At 42.8% G+C, this 17,443-nt stretch overlaps 1 protein-coding gene across 1 annotated transcript in view; it reads right to left on the bottom strand.

Moving 5' to 3' along the window:
- Nucleotides 1-17,443, bottom strand: part of CNTN3 (contactin 3) — an 89,266-nt gene that overhangs the window by 65,355 nt on the left and 6,468 nt on the right. The window contains exon 2 of the mRNA XM_085072269.1: nucleotides 1,524-1,657. Coding sequence (XP_084928395.1) covers nucleotides 1,524-1,578 — 55 coding nt within the window. The 5' untranslated portion in view covers nucleotides 1,579-1,657. The remainder of the gene's footprint in view (nucleotides 1-1,523; nucleotides 1,658-17,443) is intronic.

The raw sequence follows: 17,443 nt of genomic DNA, 5'->3' as shown, positions 1-17,443 counted from the left end.
CAGCTGGATTTTGGAAATGGGGAAAGCAGCTTTTCCTTCCACTTCTTCATGGTCCTCCAATCTACCAACTCCCCATGGCCACTAAAGTGGCATTTGGCAGTGCTGAAGGAGTGACCTGAAATAGGTGCAGAGAAGGGCTGGGAGGAGGGACACTGCTCAGACAGTGCCACTGGGAGGAGGGACAGTGCCACTGGGAGGAGGGACAGTGCCATTTCCATTTCTTTACAGTTCTGGCTAAGCTAAGAGCAAATCCCAGCCTTCTGAGTCTCCATGATAAGCTAACTCCATAAACCTCAGAGCTGTGTGCAGGAATCCAACCCTGCCGAGGACAGCCAGGACACAAGCACTGCTCACAGGAAGAAGGGGATGGAAAGGAAGAAGATCAGGAGGAAATCACAGCCAGGGGACTGCCCAGGGCACCCCAGCACTTCTCTCCATCCACCCCTGCCCTGCCCTGGAGCTCTTGGAAAGCAAACACATCTGTGCACAGCAGATCAGGGGATAAACCATCTGATTTCATCTTCAACTAAAAGATGAAAAACTCCCTCCTCTCCAGAGCCATGCTGACTATTCTGAGAAGGATGCACAGGGGGATCTGGGCACTGCTTTGGGCAAGCCTGGCAGTGCCAGGGGGCACAGAATTGCCCAGAGCCAAGCCCTGAGCACAGGACAGCAGCCTCTCCTGTCCCCTCATACCCCTTGGGGATGCTGAAACAGAACAGGCTGAGCAGAGATCACCAAGGCAAGGCACTTGTGCTGCTGTGAGCAAACACTGACCTCCATAAGGTAAAGAAAAATGACTCTGCAGAGCTGATGAGGCAGCAGAGAGGAGATCTGGACAGCAGCACCAGCTCCAAACACTGAGCTGTCTGGCAGAGCCAGAAAAGCCAATCTCTGCCCCATTCAGCAGTTCAGGGCTGCTCCTCAGGAATAAACCAATGCCAAGTTGTGACAAAGCTGCAGCAGTCAGCTCCAGCAGGAGGCTGAAGTGTCCAGCTAAAGCCAAACACAAACTGCAGCTCTTCCATCAGCACACTGCTGCCAACAACATCCTGAGTGCATTCAGGTATCTTCTGCTACCTGTGATGTTATTTCATAACCCTGAACTGCACACAGGTCTTACAAGAACTGTCTTTTTGCTTATAGGCAAAGCATAAGAAAAATGGTTTTCTATAGGGAGGCAGAATACCTGCTGATCTACCCTAATAAGAGGTTAAAATAACATTCTCCAAACTGTTTGACAACTTTTTTTTACATTTCCAGCATGCTCTTGCTAAAATCTGTTTGGAAATCAATTCAGCTCCAGGATTTTGAAAGCTCATCCCTATGGAGCAAAGATTTTTTTAATTCACACACTTTAAATATTTTGTATTATTTAATGTATCTACTGCAAGCTTGGTTTCTGAACTCTACATAACTTTTGCATTTCAGAGCTTCTGGGTTTTCCTTCTCAACTGCAGCTGGAATCTTCAATCTGGGCACTCATGCACTGCTCTGAAAGAGGAGTTAGAGATGATTGTTACCTGCAAGGCAGCCAACCAACGACACCAGGAACAGCTGCTTCCACAGCAGCAGCATCTTCAGGCACCTGAACTCAGTAATTGTGCTTCTCTCCAGGGAACTCTGTGTTTAAGCCTTTCAGGTGGCAAGGTTTAACCTGTTAAAAGAACAGACAGCAAATTGAGTCCCTTGATGGTCCTTAAGGACTGGCTTCCTTGATAATGCACTTTTAAATAAATACAAAGTTGACAGCTCCTTTCATGTTCCTCTTTTTTCCAGGGTTTAATCCCCAACAGAAGGGTGCATTCACATTTCACTTTTTTCATGTATATGAGGTGTTGGAAGTTTTACTCTCCAGCAGGAGAATCAAACCAAACAAGGAAAACCTTCTTGTTGAAACAGAAAACTTTGGAATTGGCCATTCCTCATGCTGGGACAGCAACAAAGCCTTCCATGGGAAGGTTATCCAGGCACAGCCTGGCAAATCCCAGACACCTCTCAGCCCAGGAGGATCCCAGGGGTTCCACAGCCAGGAGGGCAGAGGAAAGGAGAGCAGGAGGTGAAGCAGGAATACTAAAGTAGGTCACTCCTATGTGTCAGCTTGCTTGCAGCCTTGCAAGGAATAGAAAAATAAGGAGAAGCTAAATTAATTTGGTTTTGTTCTCTAAGTGCTCTGGGCAAAGGAGAATATGATAGATTCATTTCAGGCCAGAAAAAAAACTGCTTTGGTAGGAGCTAAAAAAAAAAATTAAAAAAATTGGAAAGCTTTGTAGGTGGGTATAAAATCATAAAAATACATCCCAACCTCTGGCTGCATTGCATTCTAATAAATTTTAATATTTGAAGAGAGAATAGTAGCTACCAGCTAACCTTGTAAGACTTCAATGACTTTAAACACTTCATTTTTGCTGTGTTCTGTGAGGTTTTGCTAATCTAGCATCTATTCCTGAACTCCACTATTTCACTGGAAAAGCATCACACTTAGTGCTCAAATTCCCAGCTCCAAGCCAGATAAATGCATCCTTGTGCTCAGTGACACATCACTTCTCTAAAAGATGCAAATCCTCTTCACCCCCCAAGTAGCAACTCATTGAAGTTTCTCCTCACTTCACTGCTTTCCCATAAAGAAAAGAAGCCCAAAGTAGTTTTTCTCTGCAGAGAGGCACATGAAGGGCTACAGAGCAGAGCTGCCCCTGGCCAAGTCAGTGGTGTCAGGCTGTTTGTAGAGCCTTGGTCAATGGCTGGCACTGGAAAAAGCTTCTTGCTTGGAAATTGCTCCAAAAAAAAAAAAAAAATCAAATATTGAACACCACTGCAGCTCAGCTTTGCTGTAACCCTTCCTTTCTCATTGCAATAATCTAAAAATTAAGGTCCCCATCAGATGTTAAAAACCCCAAAATATGACATTAGAAAGGCTGCAGTGAGATGCTTTTTATAATCATATATTCCAATGGTTTTTCCCATGGGGATAACCTGCATCAAAGAAATCACTGCCACTGCAGGGATTCAGGAAGTGCCTCTGGATTTTGTTTCCAAAATGTCACACATTACAAATTAAAAGCAATGTAATATGGAAATATTAATAGTAAAGAGTAATTTTTACAGCCACTTTTACAGAAGAAGGGCTGGGAGGATGAAGCACCATTTGGGGGCTTTTGGAAAGAACTGGACTTAAATTGGCTCCCCCAAAATTCAGCACTTTGTATAAAAATGCCAGAAAGAGTAAAGGCAAACAGCACCTGCTGAGGTTGGAAAAGATAGTAAAGAAACAGAGTGATAGCCACAGAATATGCAAAAGGAAATAGAAATCTGTTTTTTTTATATTGGAAAACCTCCTACTATTAGGTAGTGCTCTGTTTGCAGAAGTCAAAGGTATTTGAAAGCAGTAAAAAAGCAAACCTGTGAAGTGGTGCAAAAAAACACCAAGAAAAAAATCAGATCTAATTTCTCTATTTCTTTAACTTTCAGAGATTAAGTCAATTCTCATGAGTTGCTCCAACAACGTTTTTAAAGAAAACAATTGATTATCCAGAAAAAAAAAAAAACCCACCAGAACAAACTACCAGCCAAACAAATTAAGCAGGATGGAAAAACACATGTATAAAAAAATTCAGCTTCAATTTTTTTCCTTTAAAATTAGCCTTCGAAGTCCTGTGCACTTTCAGATCACAGAATATGGCAGGTGATGCACAAGAATGTCTGAACGAAATAAAAAGTTTGGGAAAGGTTCAAGAGTTAGTAATTTTATTCAGTGACCTTAATTTTTACCACGCAGAGTCAAACATAAAAAGCAGTAGTTCCTTAAAGGTGGAATTTTCATTTCTATATATAGAACTGGAACTTGTCAGATCTGGCTGGCAAGTTCATTTTAAACTTGGAGCTTGAGCTAGAAGAATTTGTAGAGTCATCGAGTCTATATTAATCAGAAATTCCTGGAAGTCAGGAGAGCTATAGAGACCCAGAACTTAATTTTTCTGTATTGATCAGAAACCACAGGACAGAAAATCAAGTGATGTCCTGACACTAGAGGTCAGCAGATCTTTGCCAAGGGAGGGAATTATTAAAATCTCATAAAATCATGGAATGGTTTGGGTTGGAAGGGAGCTTAAAGCTCATCCAGTGCCATGGCAGGGACACCTTCCACTGTCCCAGGCTGCTCCAAGCCCTGTCCAGCTTGGCCTTGGACACTGCCAGGGATCCAGGGACAGCCACAGCTTCTCTGGGAATCTTTATAATAAATTATGTAATACATATGCATTGTGTAATACATATGTATTCATGTAATATGTGCCATAAATTATGGAATTACACTGTGGTTAATGGTAAAGTCATCTCCACAGGACAGCATCAAACAATGAGGTGCTGAACTCTCCACAAGAAGCTCAAGTATCCCATTTCATTTATTTCTGGGGGAGGGGAATGATCTCCATCGCTGATTCCCCTCGAAATGGAATCAGGGGATTTCAACTGTACAAAGTTGGCCAATAGACTTGATTTCAGTGAGAAAACATGAGCTACTCATCTCCCACATCCCTGCATTGAGCCTCTGCCTCCTGCAGTCCCTGATCCGAGCCTGAAAGGCATCAATGCCATGATGCAAATAGTCCAGTTTTGCAAAGTAATTCCATGTTAAATTTAAAAAAAAAAAAAAATTTAGAAAAATGCCACAATCACAGGCTTTGGAAAATCCAAAGGAAAGGGAACAATACCCCTGTAGTAGAACTCCATTTGCACCTAATTTATCAAGCCACTCTTTCCCCAATACCAGGTAATCTCCAGATTTTGCTTTGATGCCAACACAGCCCAGTTCACCTGGAGTTGTCTCTGTTGAGATGAATCTAAATCAAAACTGCTAAAAGTACCTGCAAGTATCTGCAGGTATCAAGGCAAGGGCAGACCTGCCCAATGCCAGAGCTGACCACTAATTATTTATTAAAATCACACTGATACACGTTATTTGTTGCACTGAGGCAGAGATGGTGCCAGTTTAAGAGGAGAATTTAGACAGGATTTCTGTCAGTTGAAGGAAGGAGTTAATTCCATTTGACATCATCCACCAGGCAGATCTAGAGAGTAAGACAGAGTAATTTCATGTTAAAGACTGGAAAGGCTTTGGAAAACAAAACACAGAGGCAATATTGAGTCCAGAGCCAGCAGTGGCAGCACACTTCTGAAACAAATCCAGATGCATCCACCACACCTGAAAGGCTGTAAATAAAAAAGGATTGACCAGTTAAAAGCTCCAGCAGCAAGACAAAGCACAGAGTTAAAAAACCTACTAAGCACTGCTGTGCCTTGCTCCTGAGCTAAGTTTAAACTGGTGCTCCAAGGAAATCTGAGATTGCTGCAGCTCCTCTGGGCTCTCATTAGATGCTCGTTGCACAGCACAGTCATTAGGAAGCTCCAGCCAGGCAGCCCTGTGAGATGCCTGTGGCTCTTCCCAGCCTTCCTGTCCCTGCAGGGCTCTGACAGACAAACCCTGTGACCACCTGGGCTGCCAAAACCAGCGAGCAACTCGGACAGAAACTTCTCCATTTCCAAGCACTGAGCAGGATTCGAGTTCTCTCCAGTGTGCCATTAGCGGAGACCTAGTTAAAAGCATCGTTTTATACAAATTTAATTTACAACAGCTTAATCTGGACCGTTCTGCGGAGAGTTTTATTACAAGTTCTCCTGTCTGGCTGCATTTATCGACTCTGAGCCCCAGTCCCTTGCCTGCCCAGCCCATCCATCCATCCCTGCACTGATCCTCATCTCCCAGGCACAGCTCACACAGGTGGTTCTGCTCCACACAGCATCCTCCCTGCCCTGCCCTGATCTCAGTGCCTCCTCCTCCTCCCTCTGCAGCAGAGCACATTTGTAGTGACTGAATGCCCACCCTGCCCACATCCTCATCTCTCTGCCGTGTCACAGAAAATCTCTGCTCTTTATCCCTCATTCCTCGCGACATCCCAGCCCCTGAACACACCAGCAGGGTTTTCTCAGCTCACTACCTGCACTTCTGCCATTTCAGAGCTGCAACCACCGAAAAACCTCTAGCTCAGCTCAGCCTTTACCACGGGGAGTTACTCCAGCTCAACAAAAGCACTGAAGTAGCAAAAAGAAAATAATTAAGGAATGGCATTTATCTGGAAGTCCTCAGGAATCCTGCTCTGTTTTGACACCATCACCTTCATAACTCTGAGCATCATCAAGCACTCGAGAGCCTTTTTACATCTTGCCAGAGGTCTTTACTCTGCAGCTCCTGTGGGGACAGCTCAGCTCCATCAGTGCTGGGACACCCCTGGGAACATCTCACACAACAACCAGCTCTGCATTCTGCCCAGAGTTTACCAGGAAATGTTCATCAGACTCTCTAAACTCTTGTCATTTAATCAGTTATGAGATATAATTCCCAATATGACTCAAATCTTCTGATATGTTTAGTTCCTGGCATTGGGAACTATTTTTGGTGTTGGTACACTGAAGGTGCTACACAAGGTGGGTCCATTTTTCAAATTCAAAAGGCAGCTATTAAATGAAATCAGAATTAGATTACCCTTTCCTGCATTACTCAGTGAAACATCCACACATTGCACTGCTGTGGAAATCTGCTTTATCTCGTCTGCACACACACTTGGAGTGTCCCACTGAACACCAAACCCACTCCCAGGCTCCAAGCAAAACCTCCATTCAGTGCCAAAACTGCACTTCCCAAACATACAGGAGGAAAAGATGTTAAAAAAACCAAACACTTTCAGGCTGCAGCACCTTGGGAAGAATTCTTTACCTGTGGTATTTCAGGAGGTTGCATGTTTAGCACAAATAGAAATTTGTGATTCCCTACAAGTGTTAATAAAATTTAAGAGTAGATACTCATTCACCAGTCACTGCCAAAAGCCAACTTCTGCTGCCACTTTAAATACTTCCCTTTATTACTTTGCAGAGGTACATTTCTCTATACTTCAGTAATTATTAAATGCCTTCCCAACCCATGACAGCAAAGCAAACTTGTGCATTTAAACCCCTGATGATTAAAACACCACAATATTAATACTGCACTGCACCCTCGATGACATGACCTGTGCTCTGTCCATTAATTTTTCCTTTCTTGGAATAACAACATTTCAAACCAATAATCAACTCCAAAAACTCTTACTTTTTTTTTTTTTTATTTCCCAGAAGAGTGACCTGTCACAAATCAACTATTTCCTCTGTTATTTTCAGTCCCCTGCTCTTATAATTTGCATGCCTGAGGCTTTTCCCCTGTAAAAATTTACAATTTCTCCCAGTTTCAGACACCCTTCTGATAACACACATGGGTCATCACCTCCAAACAGGCATTCCAAGACAGGTACACCCAGAGGTCAGGAATTCTTTGAACCCACAAGACAGCATGTCACAAATCACTTCAAAATAATCTAGGGCTCTAGAACTATGATAAATAAATCAGAGCAGTTGGGGGAAAAATAAAAATCCAATATGAAGCTGGATGAACTCTGGCTTGTGTTGCTGCAGAGGGGGAAAGGGTGAGACCTGATTTGTATTTCTGTAAGAGGAATGACTCTGATGTCTCATTTGTGTCACAAACTGTCCAGGGCTGGCTGGGGACTCAGTGCCAGCAGCACAGAGAGCCTGGGCAGGGAGGAGATGCTGCTGCTGAGTCCCTGAAGAGACAAGTGACCACTGGAATCAGAATGGTTTGGGGTGGAAGGGACCTTAAATCCCATCCAGTGCCACCCAGCCATGGCAGGGACACTTTCCACTGTCCCAGGCTGCTCCAAGCCCTGTCCAGCCTGGCCTTGGACACTGCCAGGGATCCAGGGGCAGCACAGCTTCTCTGGGCACCCTGTGCCAGGGCCTCACCACCCTCCCAGGGAACAATTCCCTCCCAATATCCAGTGTATCCAATATCCAACCAGTTTGAAGCCATTCCCCCTTTTTCTGCCCCTTCATCCCTTGTCAGTAGTCTGTCTCCATCTTTTTTTATGGCTCCTTCAGGCCCTGCAAGGTCACAATTCAGTCACCCCAAAGCTTCTCCTCTCCAGGCTGAACAATCCCAGCTCTCCTAGCCTTTCCTCCCAGCAGAGCTGCTCCATCCCTCTGCTCATCCTGCTGCCTCCTCTGCTCATCCTGCTGCCTCCTCTGCTCATCCTGCTGCCTCCTCTGCTCTCTCCAGCAGCTCCAGCTCCTCCTGCTGCTGTTCCCCAGGGCTGGGCAGCTCTGCAGGTTGGGTCTCACCTGAGGGACAGAATTCTCATCCACCTGAGGGACAGAATTCTCATCCACCTGAGGGACAGAATTCCCCTTTTCCTGCTGCCCAGGCTGGGGGATCAGCCCAGGCCACTTTCACAATCCATCCTTCATTCCCAAGTTCATTACTAACCCAGCAGAGCAGTCTCTGCTGAGGCACAAACACCAGCATTTCTTCCAGAGCACCTCTGGTTCCATCCCCTACAAATCACCACTTCAAAAGCCTCTTTCATCCTGCACGGCTGCCCCAATAAAAACTCATCACTTTCCCTTGCATACATAATTCCCCTTTGATATTCCTTGGCCAGACAAAGCTGCTCTGTGCCTCTCGTGGTGTCCCAGCTGGAATTCCCATCCTGGTCCCACCTGGAGCCCCAGGAATGCTGATCCAGGCTGGCTGCCCTGGCTGCCAGGGTCACCTACAGCAATTTGTCAGCAGCTCCCTCTTCATCAAACATTTACAGGCTGCTGAATTTCCAATGATGCTACAGCCCACGGTAAAACCACCTACCTCAAATATTTTTTTTTTAACAGAATGTGCTGTTCTCCCTCATCTCTCTACTCAAAATCACAATATAGGACAAGCAAGATGCTAGCCCTGATATGGAATTCAAATTCTAGGCAGTGAAATTCAGGCAGTTCCTGAGCTCAAATCTAGGGAACAAAGTGTCACAGAGTGACAACAGGCCAGCAAGCACAGGAAATAAACAGAACAAAAAAATCTGACACAAACCTGAAGCCTTTCCTAAACTTGCTCCCAACATGAAGATTTCAAACCAAAATGAAACAACAAAAAAATCCACCACAGACAGTCCACTAAATGCCACCAGACAAAACAGCAACACAGTCAATCTAGTTAAAAAGTGCTGACAATATATTGCTCAGCAGCTTAAAAGAATGTAAAACTCAACATGAAAATACTCTCATCATCCAAATGCACCAAAATTTACAGCAGCAGGGCACTGTGTTTAACTTCTCCTAAGGAAGATGTTACTTTGATTTTCAGAGCTCTCTCTAACAAATATTGCTGCTCACAGTCCCAAAAATCCTGATAGAAATGAACACTCCAGCCTGCCTGGTCTCTCTCACTACAGGAGAGACTCAGAAACTCAATCAGAGCAGACAGAAACAACATTTCCAACCCACTAAACTTCCCTTACACTGACAATTTAAACTGCAACATATGAGAAAAATCACTCTGTGTTGAATAACTTCAGAGCTGACAAATTAAATAGTCAGTATGCTTTGGGCTTGAAAAACCCTAGAGAGTTTTTAGGTTTAACAGTAAAAGGTGTTGCTGGCTGTGTGTATTGTATACACTCACATACATACAGATAAATAAATATATTTTTATATACATGTATATATATAAATCTAATAATGTATACTAAAGAGAGAATTTAAGAAAAAAAATTTTCTTCTTTCTCACCCTCTCTTTCCTCCTTCCAATTCTCATTTAAGCTCAAGTGCCTACAAGAAACTTTATTCAATTTAAATGGCATTTCTGTCATACGCCCAACTCAATACAGGAACAAATCCTCCATACACAACCACATCATCAAAACATCACATCAAACCTTAAAAATTACCTGTGACATTCTGGAATTTTCCAGAAACAGCACTACAGTTACTTGTTTGTTTCCAATGGAAATGAAAAATAGTTCTTAACACGTGTGAGGATGAGGAGCTGCATGGCACTGGAGCTTCCTACAAAGCCCTGGACTCAACTTGGTTTTTAAATGGAAAATGCCTCCCAGATTGCAGATTTGAAACTCTTTAATAATGCATTTTAATGCAGACTTTTCTGGCCAGTTTACTCAGGGCAAGACAGGACAGCTTTTCCCCACTGCCCTGCCAAGGTCTGATGGCTGGGCTGGTTTTATTTGGGGTTTTGCACATTACAGAGTCTAATCCATCAAAAACTCCAACAAATAAATATATTACATGACTTAAAGGCTGATGATTGTCTCCTACATGGTGTGAATTTGATATTTTATCATTACATTACACATTTATTTCTTCTTGACCAACATAAATTAAACTCCCCAGACCAAAGCTGACATCAAATTGATGCTCCAGCACCACAACTGTTTACAGCCCAACATGCAACAGGTAAGGAGATGTTTTGTCTCAGTTTAATCACAAAAAAATCAATTAATTCCCAAGAAGTAATAAACCAAGAGAGAAAAATGGGACAAGATGCTTCAAGCAGGGAAGCAAACAAGAGGAATAAAGGTAAAAATCTGAAATGTGTGTTTTATATACAGCTTCACCAGCCTTTTCTTATTCTTTTCAAATATATACAGAGCCTGGGAATGGAGGAGCCTGATAGAAATATTCACCAATTTCAGCAAGGAACTGAGCTTTGGGAGATATGGCCACAGGTACCCTTAATCTATCCTGTCTGTGATTATCTCCCTCCAAGTCACATGCAGGAAAATAATCCCCTGCAGCACAGAGCACTGATGTGAAAGGAAAGAAAAGCTCAAAGTCACAGCTCAGTGGTTAGAGCTGAACCCATTTCAGCACTTTTTTTTCCCTTCCACGTCTTACTTGAGACCAAGGCAGCTTAATCTGCATTGATGTTTGTGAAGTTTCACTTGAAAAGTTCTTCAGTCTGGGAGAGTTTCCTCTTTGGTGAATAGAAATAAAATGCTCCAATATTTCTATGCAAAAGTTTTTCTTTCCGTTTCACAAAAGAAACCGCGAGACGTTGCCTGAGAACTTGAATGCTGCATTTCAGCCAAATTTCAAACCAGCAGCACAGATACTAATCAAAAAGTGAGATTGTAAGAGAAAAAAAACCCACCCAAGCAGGAGGCAGAAAAGCCACTGGAGACCATGGGAAAGTCATTACAGATGTTCAGGGGATGTGTGGCTGATCTGCTTGCACATGACAGGAGAGCAAGAGAACCAAAACCATTTTGTGGTTATTATTAATACCACAGAACATGGTAATTTTTGTTAATTAATACTTTCATTTTAACTAACACTTCACCACCTCTTCCCACTCCCCACATCCCTGCTCCCCTTCATTAATCCAGTTAATTCCAGCATTAGTTTAGATACACATTTGCTTCATTAACTCACTGCTGGAGGAGGACAGAACCCAGAGCCCTGCGATGGAAAGGGGAAAAAGGAGAAAACATGATGATCAATGAAATGACAGCAGTTCATCTCAGTTTTGTGTAATTTAGATATTATAATTATTATTTGGGTATCTTTGTTCCTCGTGCCTCCAGGAAACCAAGTCTCAGCATAAAACCGTAATTTGGAAAAAGCAGAAATTAGAAGTTAAATTCCACTCAGTTTTCTTCCACTGGCACTAAAAGATGAATGTTATAGTCTATCCTAAGATTAATACATGCAAATATGGCTGATCCACCAAAAGCATTAAAGAAAGAACCAGATGTTTTAGCCAAACAGCTGTGGAACATCTCTTTTATCCTTCCCATGGAATGAGGCCTCACTTTCAGGGAGAAAAAAAACCAACAAAACAAGTAATTAAATTACTTAACAAGATCTCTTTAAATATCAGTACAAGGTTAGATGTGATAAAGACTCCACTGGCTTTGCTGGGTAAGTTTGACAGCTTTGGTTTAAAAAAAAAAACTCCAAAAACCCAAACAAACTGGAAGGAGCAGAGAGCTACACTGAGATAACATTCAGTGGCAATGAACCCAAGAGTATCTAAAGTACTAAAAAAATCAATTTCTCGACCCAGGAACTAAATTCAAATTAGGAATCTCTGTCTGCCAAAGGTCTGAAAAACATGGAAGGAGAAGTCGATGGGAGAGGTTAATTGGTTTGTAAAGTATGAAGAGTACCAAGACACAAAGTGCCCTGGCAGGAAAACAAATCTGCAGAAGGGTGATGCAGAGAGAGCCCATGGTGTGGGATGGAGAAACAAACACAAAGTTAAATTTTGAGGTTCAGGAGCTTTATTTCATAATAATAATATGATGATATTATTCTGAGGTTATTCACGGCAACAAAGCGAGTCTGCATACAGCTCCAGCAAACCTACACTGGGAGCTTTACTAACCAAAAAGCTCCACTCCCCAAATATCACTTTCCTTCAGAGAGCAACAATTCTTCTGCACCATGTCTAACAGCAAAGCAGCAACAAGCCCCAGGCCTGAGAAGATGCTGTTTTTCTTTCAGATCTCCAAGGTTCACTTCATGTCTTAATGCACTCGGCGTTGCTCTCACCATTAATCGCGCACTGCAGACCAAGAGAAAGTGCTTTTCCAGAAATGACCTCCAACTAAATTCATAATTCTTTAAAAACCAATAAACCCACTGAACCAGAAAGCTCAGCCCTTCTGCAGTGGGCTACAAGCACACAAAGCTGCTTTATTCCCCCTGGCAAGATGCACTACCACCTTGATTTAGAGCACTGGGTTTAAACTGTTTATATGGTTTAACAACATTGCTGTGTCCTGAGCCAGGACAGGAAGGAAGAGGCCAGAAGACACCAGAGCTCCTTTATAAACAGAGACTAGAGCCACGCTACATAAATCCAATCCACCACTAAATCTGTATTTTTCTCTGCTAAAGCACACTCCTAGTTAACACTCCTTCCTAAGCCTCTCAGATCTAGGGCAGCATCCCTTAGCTCTCCCCAGATGTTCCCACAGAACTCGAGATCTTCTGCATTTCATTTTTCCAGAGTTACCATCATCAAAAGGGAAGATCCTCTCTGAAGAGGGGATATTTGTGTGTGTCAACACATACAGTGGATGGGTTCTTATCTCCCTCACAGGGAAAGATTATTCTAAGCTGAATACAGAATTTGAGCAGTCACATTTATTACACATGGCCCAAAAGATGATGCAGCTGCTAAAATATTTGGGACACTTCTGCATCCTTCATTGCACAGGAGAGTGAAGGTGAAAATCAGAGCTCATGTTTAAACAGAGCCTTAAAGAACATATTGTGCCTGGCTTGAAGTGGTGCTATTAAAGCAAGAACAAAGTATAAACTCATCTACGAAAAAACCTTGTACAAGAGTACTCAAAGCTGTGCCTGCAATGCATGTTTTTAACTCATAAAAAGGAATTTTAATTCTACAAAGGCTTTCACAACCTTTTTTTTTTTACTAAGCAGATCATTAAATTCAGCTGGCCACAATGAATCTGGGAAGCAGGATTTTTTTCAAAGCCTAATATTAAAGGAGACTTTTTCAAGACTTCTTTCACCTTCTTATAACATTAATTGGCTTTATATATATTGGATATCATGGAGAGAAAGAAAACAAGCACAGAGCTTTGTCAATTGATTCTGTTTCTAGAAGTACCAACCCCTTTTAGTCCAAAAAGTCTCAGATATGTAAAACATATCCCAGTGAAACAAAGAGCTGTATTTTTTCCAAGTCTTCCACACAATGCAGAGAAAGCTCATGGAATTGATCAGAATAATGGATTTGGAAAGGAACCAGATAAATAACAAACAACTGTGCCCAAATTTGCAGCTTCCTGCATCTGGAGAGAGGGGCTGGAGCCTGGGAGGGTTTGAGAGCCTTCCAACCCAAACCATCCTGGGATTCTCTGTAAGTTTACTATGAGTTAAACTTTACAAACATAAAGACTAAATGGGTTTTCCATCAGTGCAACAATAACATTTCCTTGGTGAAAGCTCAGAAAACCACATCAGCTCTCTGCTGCCATCCTTGCCTCTATCTCAGCCCCTTTTCCAAGTGTCATTTAACCAGTTCAACTCTGCAATGCTATTTCCTGGGAAGCACAGAAATAAATCAATCTGAGAATGGACTGTCCATTACTACCTTTAATTGGACTTATTGGACAAGCTGCTGAGTCTTTTGGAATAGAAAAATGTGGCTCCTTACCAATCTAGAATTAAAAGAAATTTGCATTGGAATTACAGACAGTTAACTGTCTGTTGTGCTTTTTCCCCAGACTAATGCACTTCCAATTTTTCTGGAAATACAGAGGAACTGCTGATTCCTCTCTCCCTGCTGCAGGGAGCCAAGGGCTGGGAGAAGATGGCCTTTGGTACAATATTGTAAAGGGACATCAGGATAGACGAGACTGTTTTTCTTCTCCTTATTTTGCTAGGTTGCCTGCAGGGAGGAAAAAAATGTCATTTTTACATTCTGGGTGTTGTCATATGCTCCAGATAAAAATCCCAAGCCTGGTTCTCTTAAAAATGTCACTCTGGACTATTATCTGCTGGACAGAGAACATCCTCAGCCATTTAGGGGAGGTATGGCTATGTCATTAGGGATTTATATGTTTAAGACTTACATGTAATTTTTTTCAGGCTGGAAACAGTTATTCTGACAATGACCAAAGCTCCCAAAAAGGCAGCAGGTACTTGGTGAGGAATTTCGGGGATTCAATGACTCAGATCAGAACTGATGCCTATTCTGCATTAAGTAATCAAGAGACCGTTTAAGAATGAGAACAGACTGGAGAAAAATTCAGGTTTAATCCCAAACTGTGACACTGTTTTCTATCAGTTTCACACATTTTGTGTTTTTATTTTATATTCACAACTGTGCAAAGGTCTGAGAACTTTTTTGTTCTTTCAGGGCAACACAGAGGCACGAGCAGCTAACTCTGCAGGTTATCAAAATCTGTAAGCTCAGGATGTTCAGGTGCTGGGGGAGGAAAGGCTGGGTGAAAACAGCTCAGGAGGAAGCACGAGGTGCTGGAGCTTGACAACTTCCTTAAGCTGCTTAACTCCAGGGAAGGAGCTTATGCAACTTTCTGAACTCTGGAGAACATTCAGCAAGTGATAGCCAACAGTGCTCAGGTGAAGTTACACTTGGGGAAGACACTTCACCAGTCATTCTGCCCTCTTACTAAGGAAATAAGCAAAAAAAATCCCAACCTCCCTCCCCATAAAGCATCTGTCCAGAAAAAGCCAGGTACAGTTTAGTAGAGGTGAATCCCACACTTGTTTTCCTCGATTTTCCCATGAACAATGTGGGGAATGGCACAGTAAGCCCAGCTTGTGAACCATTTCAGAGATTATTTCACATTTCCAAGTGCAGGCTGACTATGAAGAAGCTGCTTTGTGGTACTTCAGGAGAAGCAGAAGAGCTTTAGAAAGGAGTTGAAGCACTGCAGCCCTTGCAGTCACCAAACAGACCTTCTGAGAGCTATTCAGCTCCTCCTTCATCTGAAAATAAACCTATCAACCCACAACGGGTCTAGTCAAGGGTGTTCATGGCACAGGATAGGGACAAGGTCAAAGTCTTAAGGATCTACAACAGCCTGGATTAAGTTCCATCCAAGCTGAATGGATAACTAACAAGAAAGAGACACTCCAGTCCTCTTGGCAGTTGTTGAGGAGAACCTGAAAGAAGCTCGGAAAAGTCCTTTCTTGGAGCTCAGTGCCTCCTGGAGAGGCAGCAAATGCCACCAGCAGCACTTGCAGAAGGTGTCACACCCAGGGCTGGCACTGCTCCCCTCTCCCCTGGGCTGCTGAAGAGGATCAGCTGTTTCTTCATCAAGGTTCAACTCCTCTCAGCTGTTTTGGAGGAGCACAGACCTGCAGAACAACTCTCCAGGTGCAACCAGTGGAATCCTGGAACCTTCCAGCCCCTCCATTTCAGTGTGTGAAGCACAATGACCTGGCAGGGAAGAGTTGGCTACAAAACAAAGCGCCAAGCAAAACCCACCATCTCTTATTCCAGGAGAAAAGGGGATGAAACTCTGCCTGTTCATTTAACAGTCACAGAAGAACAGCACTGTTAGGTATAACACCTCTGCTGTTTACATTTTAAGCTTCTCAAGGAAAAGAGATGCTCGAGGAGACTATAAACCACAGCTTTTAAAGCATTAGAAACACAGCTCTTCGTCAGAGCCACGGCAATTTTTGTTTTCTTTAGCAGTACAATAGCAAAAATAGTCAATGTGAGATTCAAAATCAAATAGGTACAAAAATTACAGCGAGAAATTGAAAAACTGCAAGATCTATAAACAGATTAAGCTCCACAACTAAAAGGAAAACTACCATGTGTATGCAGCCACTTCAGGAACTGTATTTGATTCTACAAACAGTTTGCCAGTTCTCTATGAGGCTTCATTGCTTTTTCCACTATAATTTCAACAGGATTTTTAGACTAGGAAAGATATAAGACAATCACTGAGAGAAGTAGTGCTATGTGAGAAAGGGAAATGGGAGAGAAGAGGAATGTAACTCTGGTTTACATTAATTTAGCTCCTCCTAGGACAAAAGCTTACTCTTGCTTAGTCAAGAGTAGAAAACAAATGACTCAATGCCCAGGAATGGGAAAGGGTTGCACATGAGCAGCTGCTGCCCCTCTTCTTGTCAAGAGGGGGAAAAAAAACCCATTTGAGTTCATTTTCCCTGCAGCCAGGCAGGGATGGCACAGAGCTCCTGGGGCTGTGAACAGCAGCCCTGGGCTAAGACAGGTCCAGGTGAACTGGCATTCAGCTCTAACACAAAAAACTCAAGTGCTCAGCAGGAATTTAACCAGCCAACTTCCACCAGTTTCAGCAGGGAGACATTTGGGCAAGAAAACACAGCTACACCTTCCTTCCTTTAGGATCAAAGATGAGATCTTGAGTTTAAACCAACAGAACATTTTCTGTGGGGTAAAAAGCTCAGATGTTTGTCATACACCACTGACACACACACAAACACACCAGCTCTGCAGCATCAATAAATCTTTATCCAGAGGAGGGGCACACTGCTAAAAACATGCATTTAAATGCTCCAACTGGTGCAGCTGAAGGACTACAAACCATAAAAACTTGGGGTTTTCTACTGATCTTATCAGTGGAGAGGAATGCACCTGTGTCAGGGTAGATGCTAATGGCTCCTCATCCTGTTTCTTTACAGCATTTGGTTTTAAAAATGAAAAATCATTCCACTGTTATTATTTAATTGGCCAGCAGCCTGTTCCTTGAGGACAGCACTTCAGAGGGAAAGAGGTGCTGGTGGTCCAGCAGTGACCTGGCAGAAATGCTACTAATTACACCCTGCTTTACAAACCACCCTGGGAAAGCAAACATGCATATCCAGCCTTTTCTTTTTGTTGTCATTTACAGCTTCCACCAACACACTCAGCCGAGATGTTAAATAAATAACCCAGAGAGCTTTCCTCCCACTCTGCTTTGCCCACACAACAACCTGCACCACACTAGCAGCAGCAGGCAACAAAGAGGTTTCCATTTAAACACAGAAAAACTCACTGCAGGAAACGCTGATATTTTAG

This window comes from Lichenostomus cassidix, chromosome 12 (assembly GCF_008360975.1).
Source record: "Lichenostomus cassidix isolate B80296 chromosome 12, HeHo_3.0, whole genome shotgun sequence".
Classification (NCBI taxonomy): Eukaryota; Metazoa; Chordata; class Aves; order Passeriformes; family Meliphagidae; genus Lichenostomus; species Lichenostomus cassidix.
This window is presented reverse-complemented; position numbering and strand designations above follow the sequence as displayed.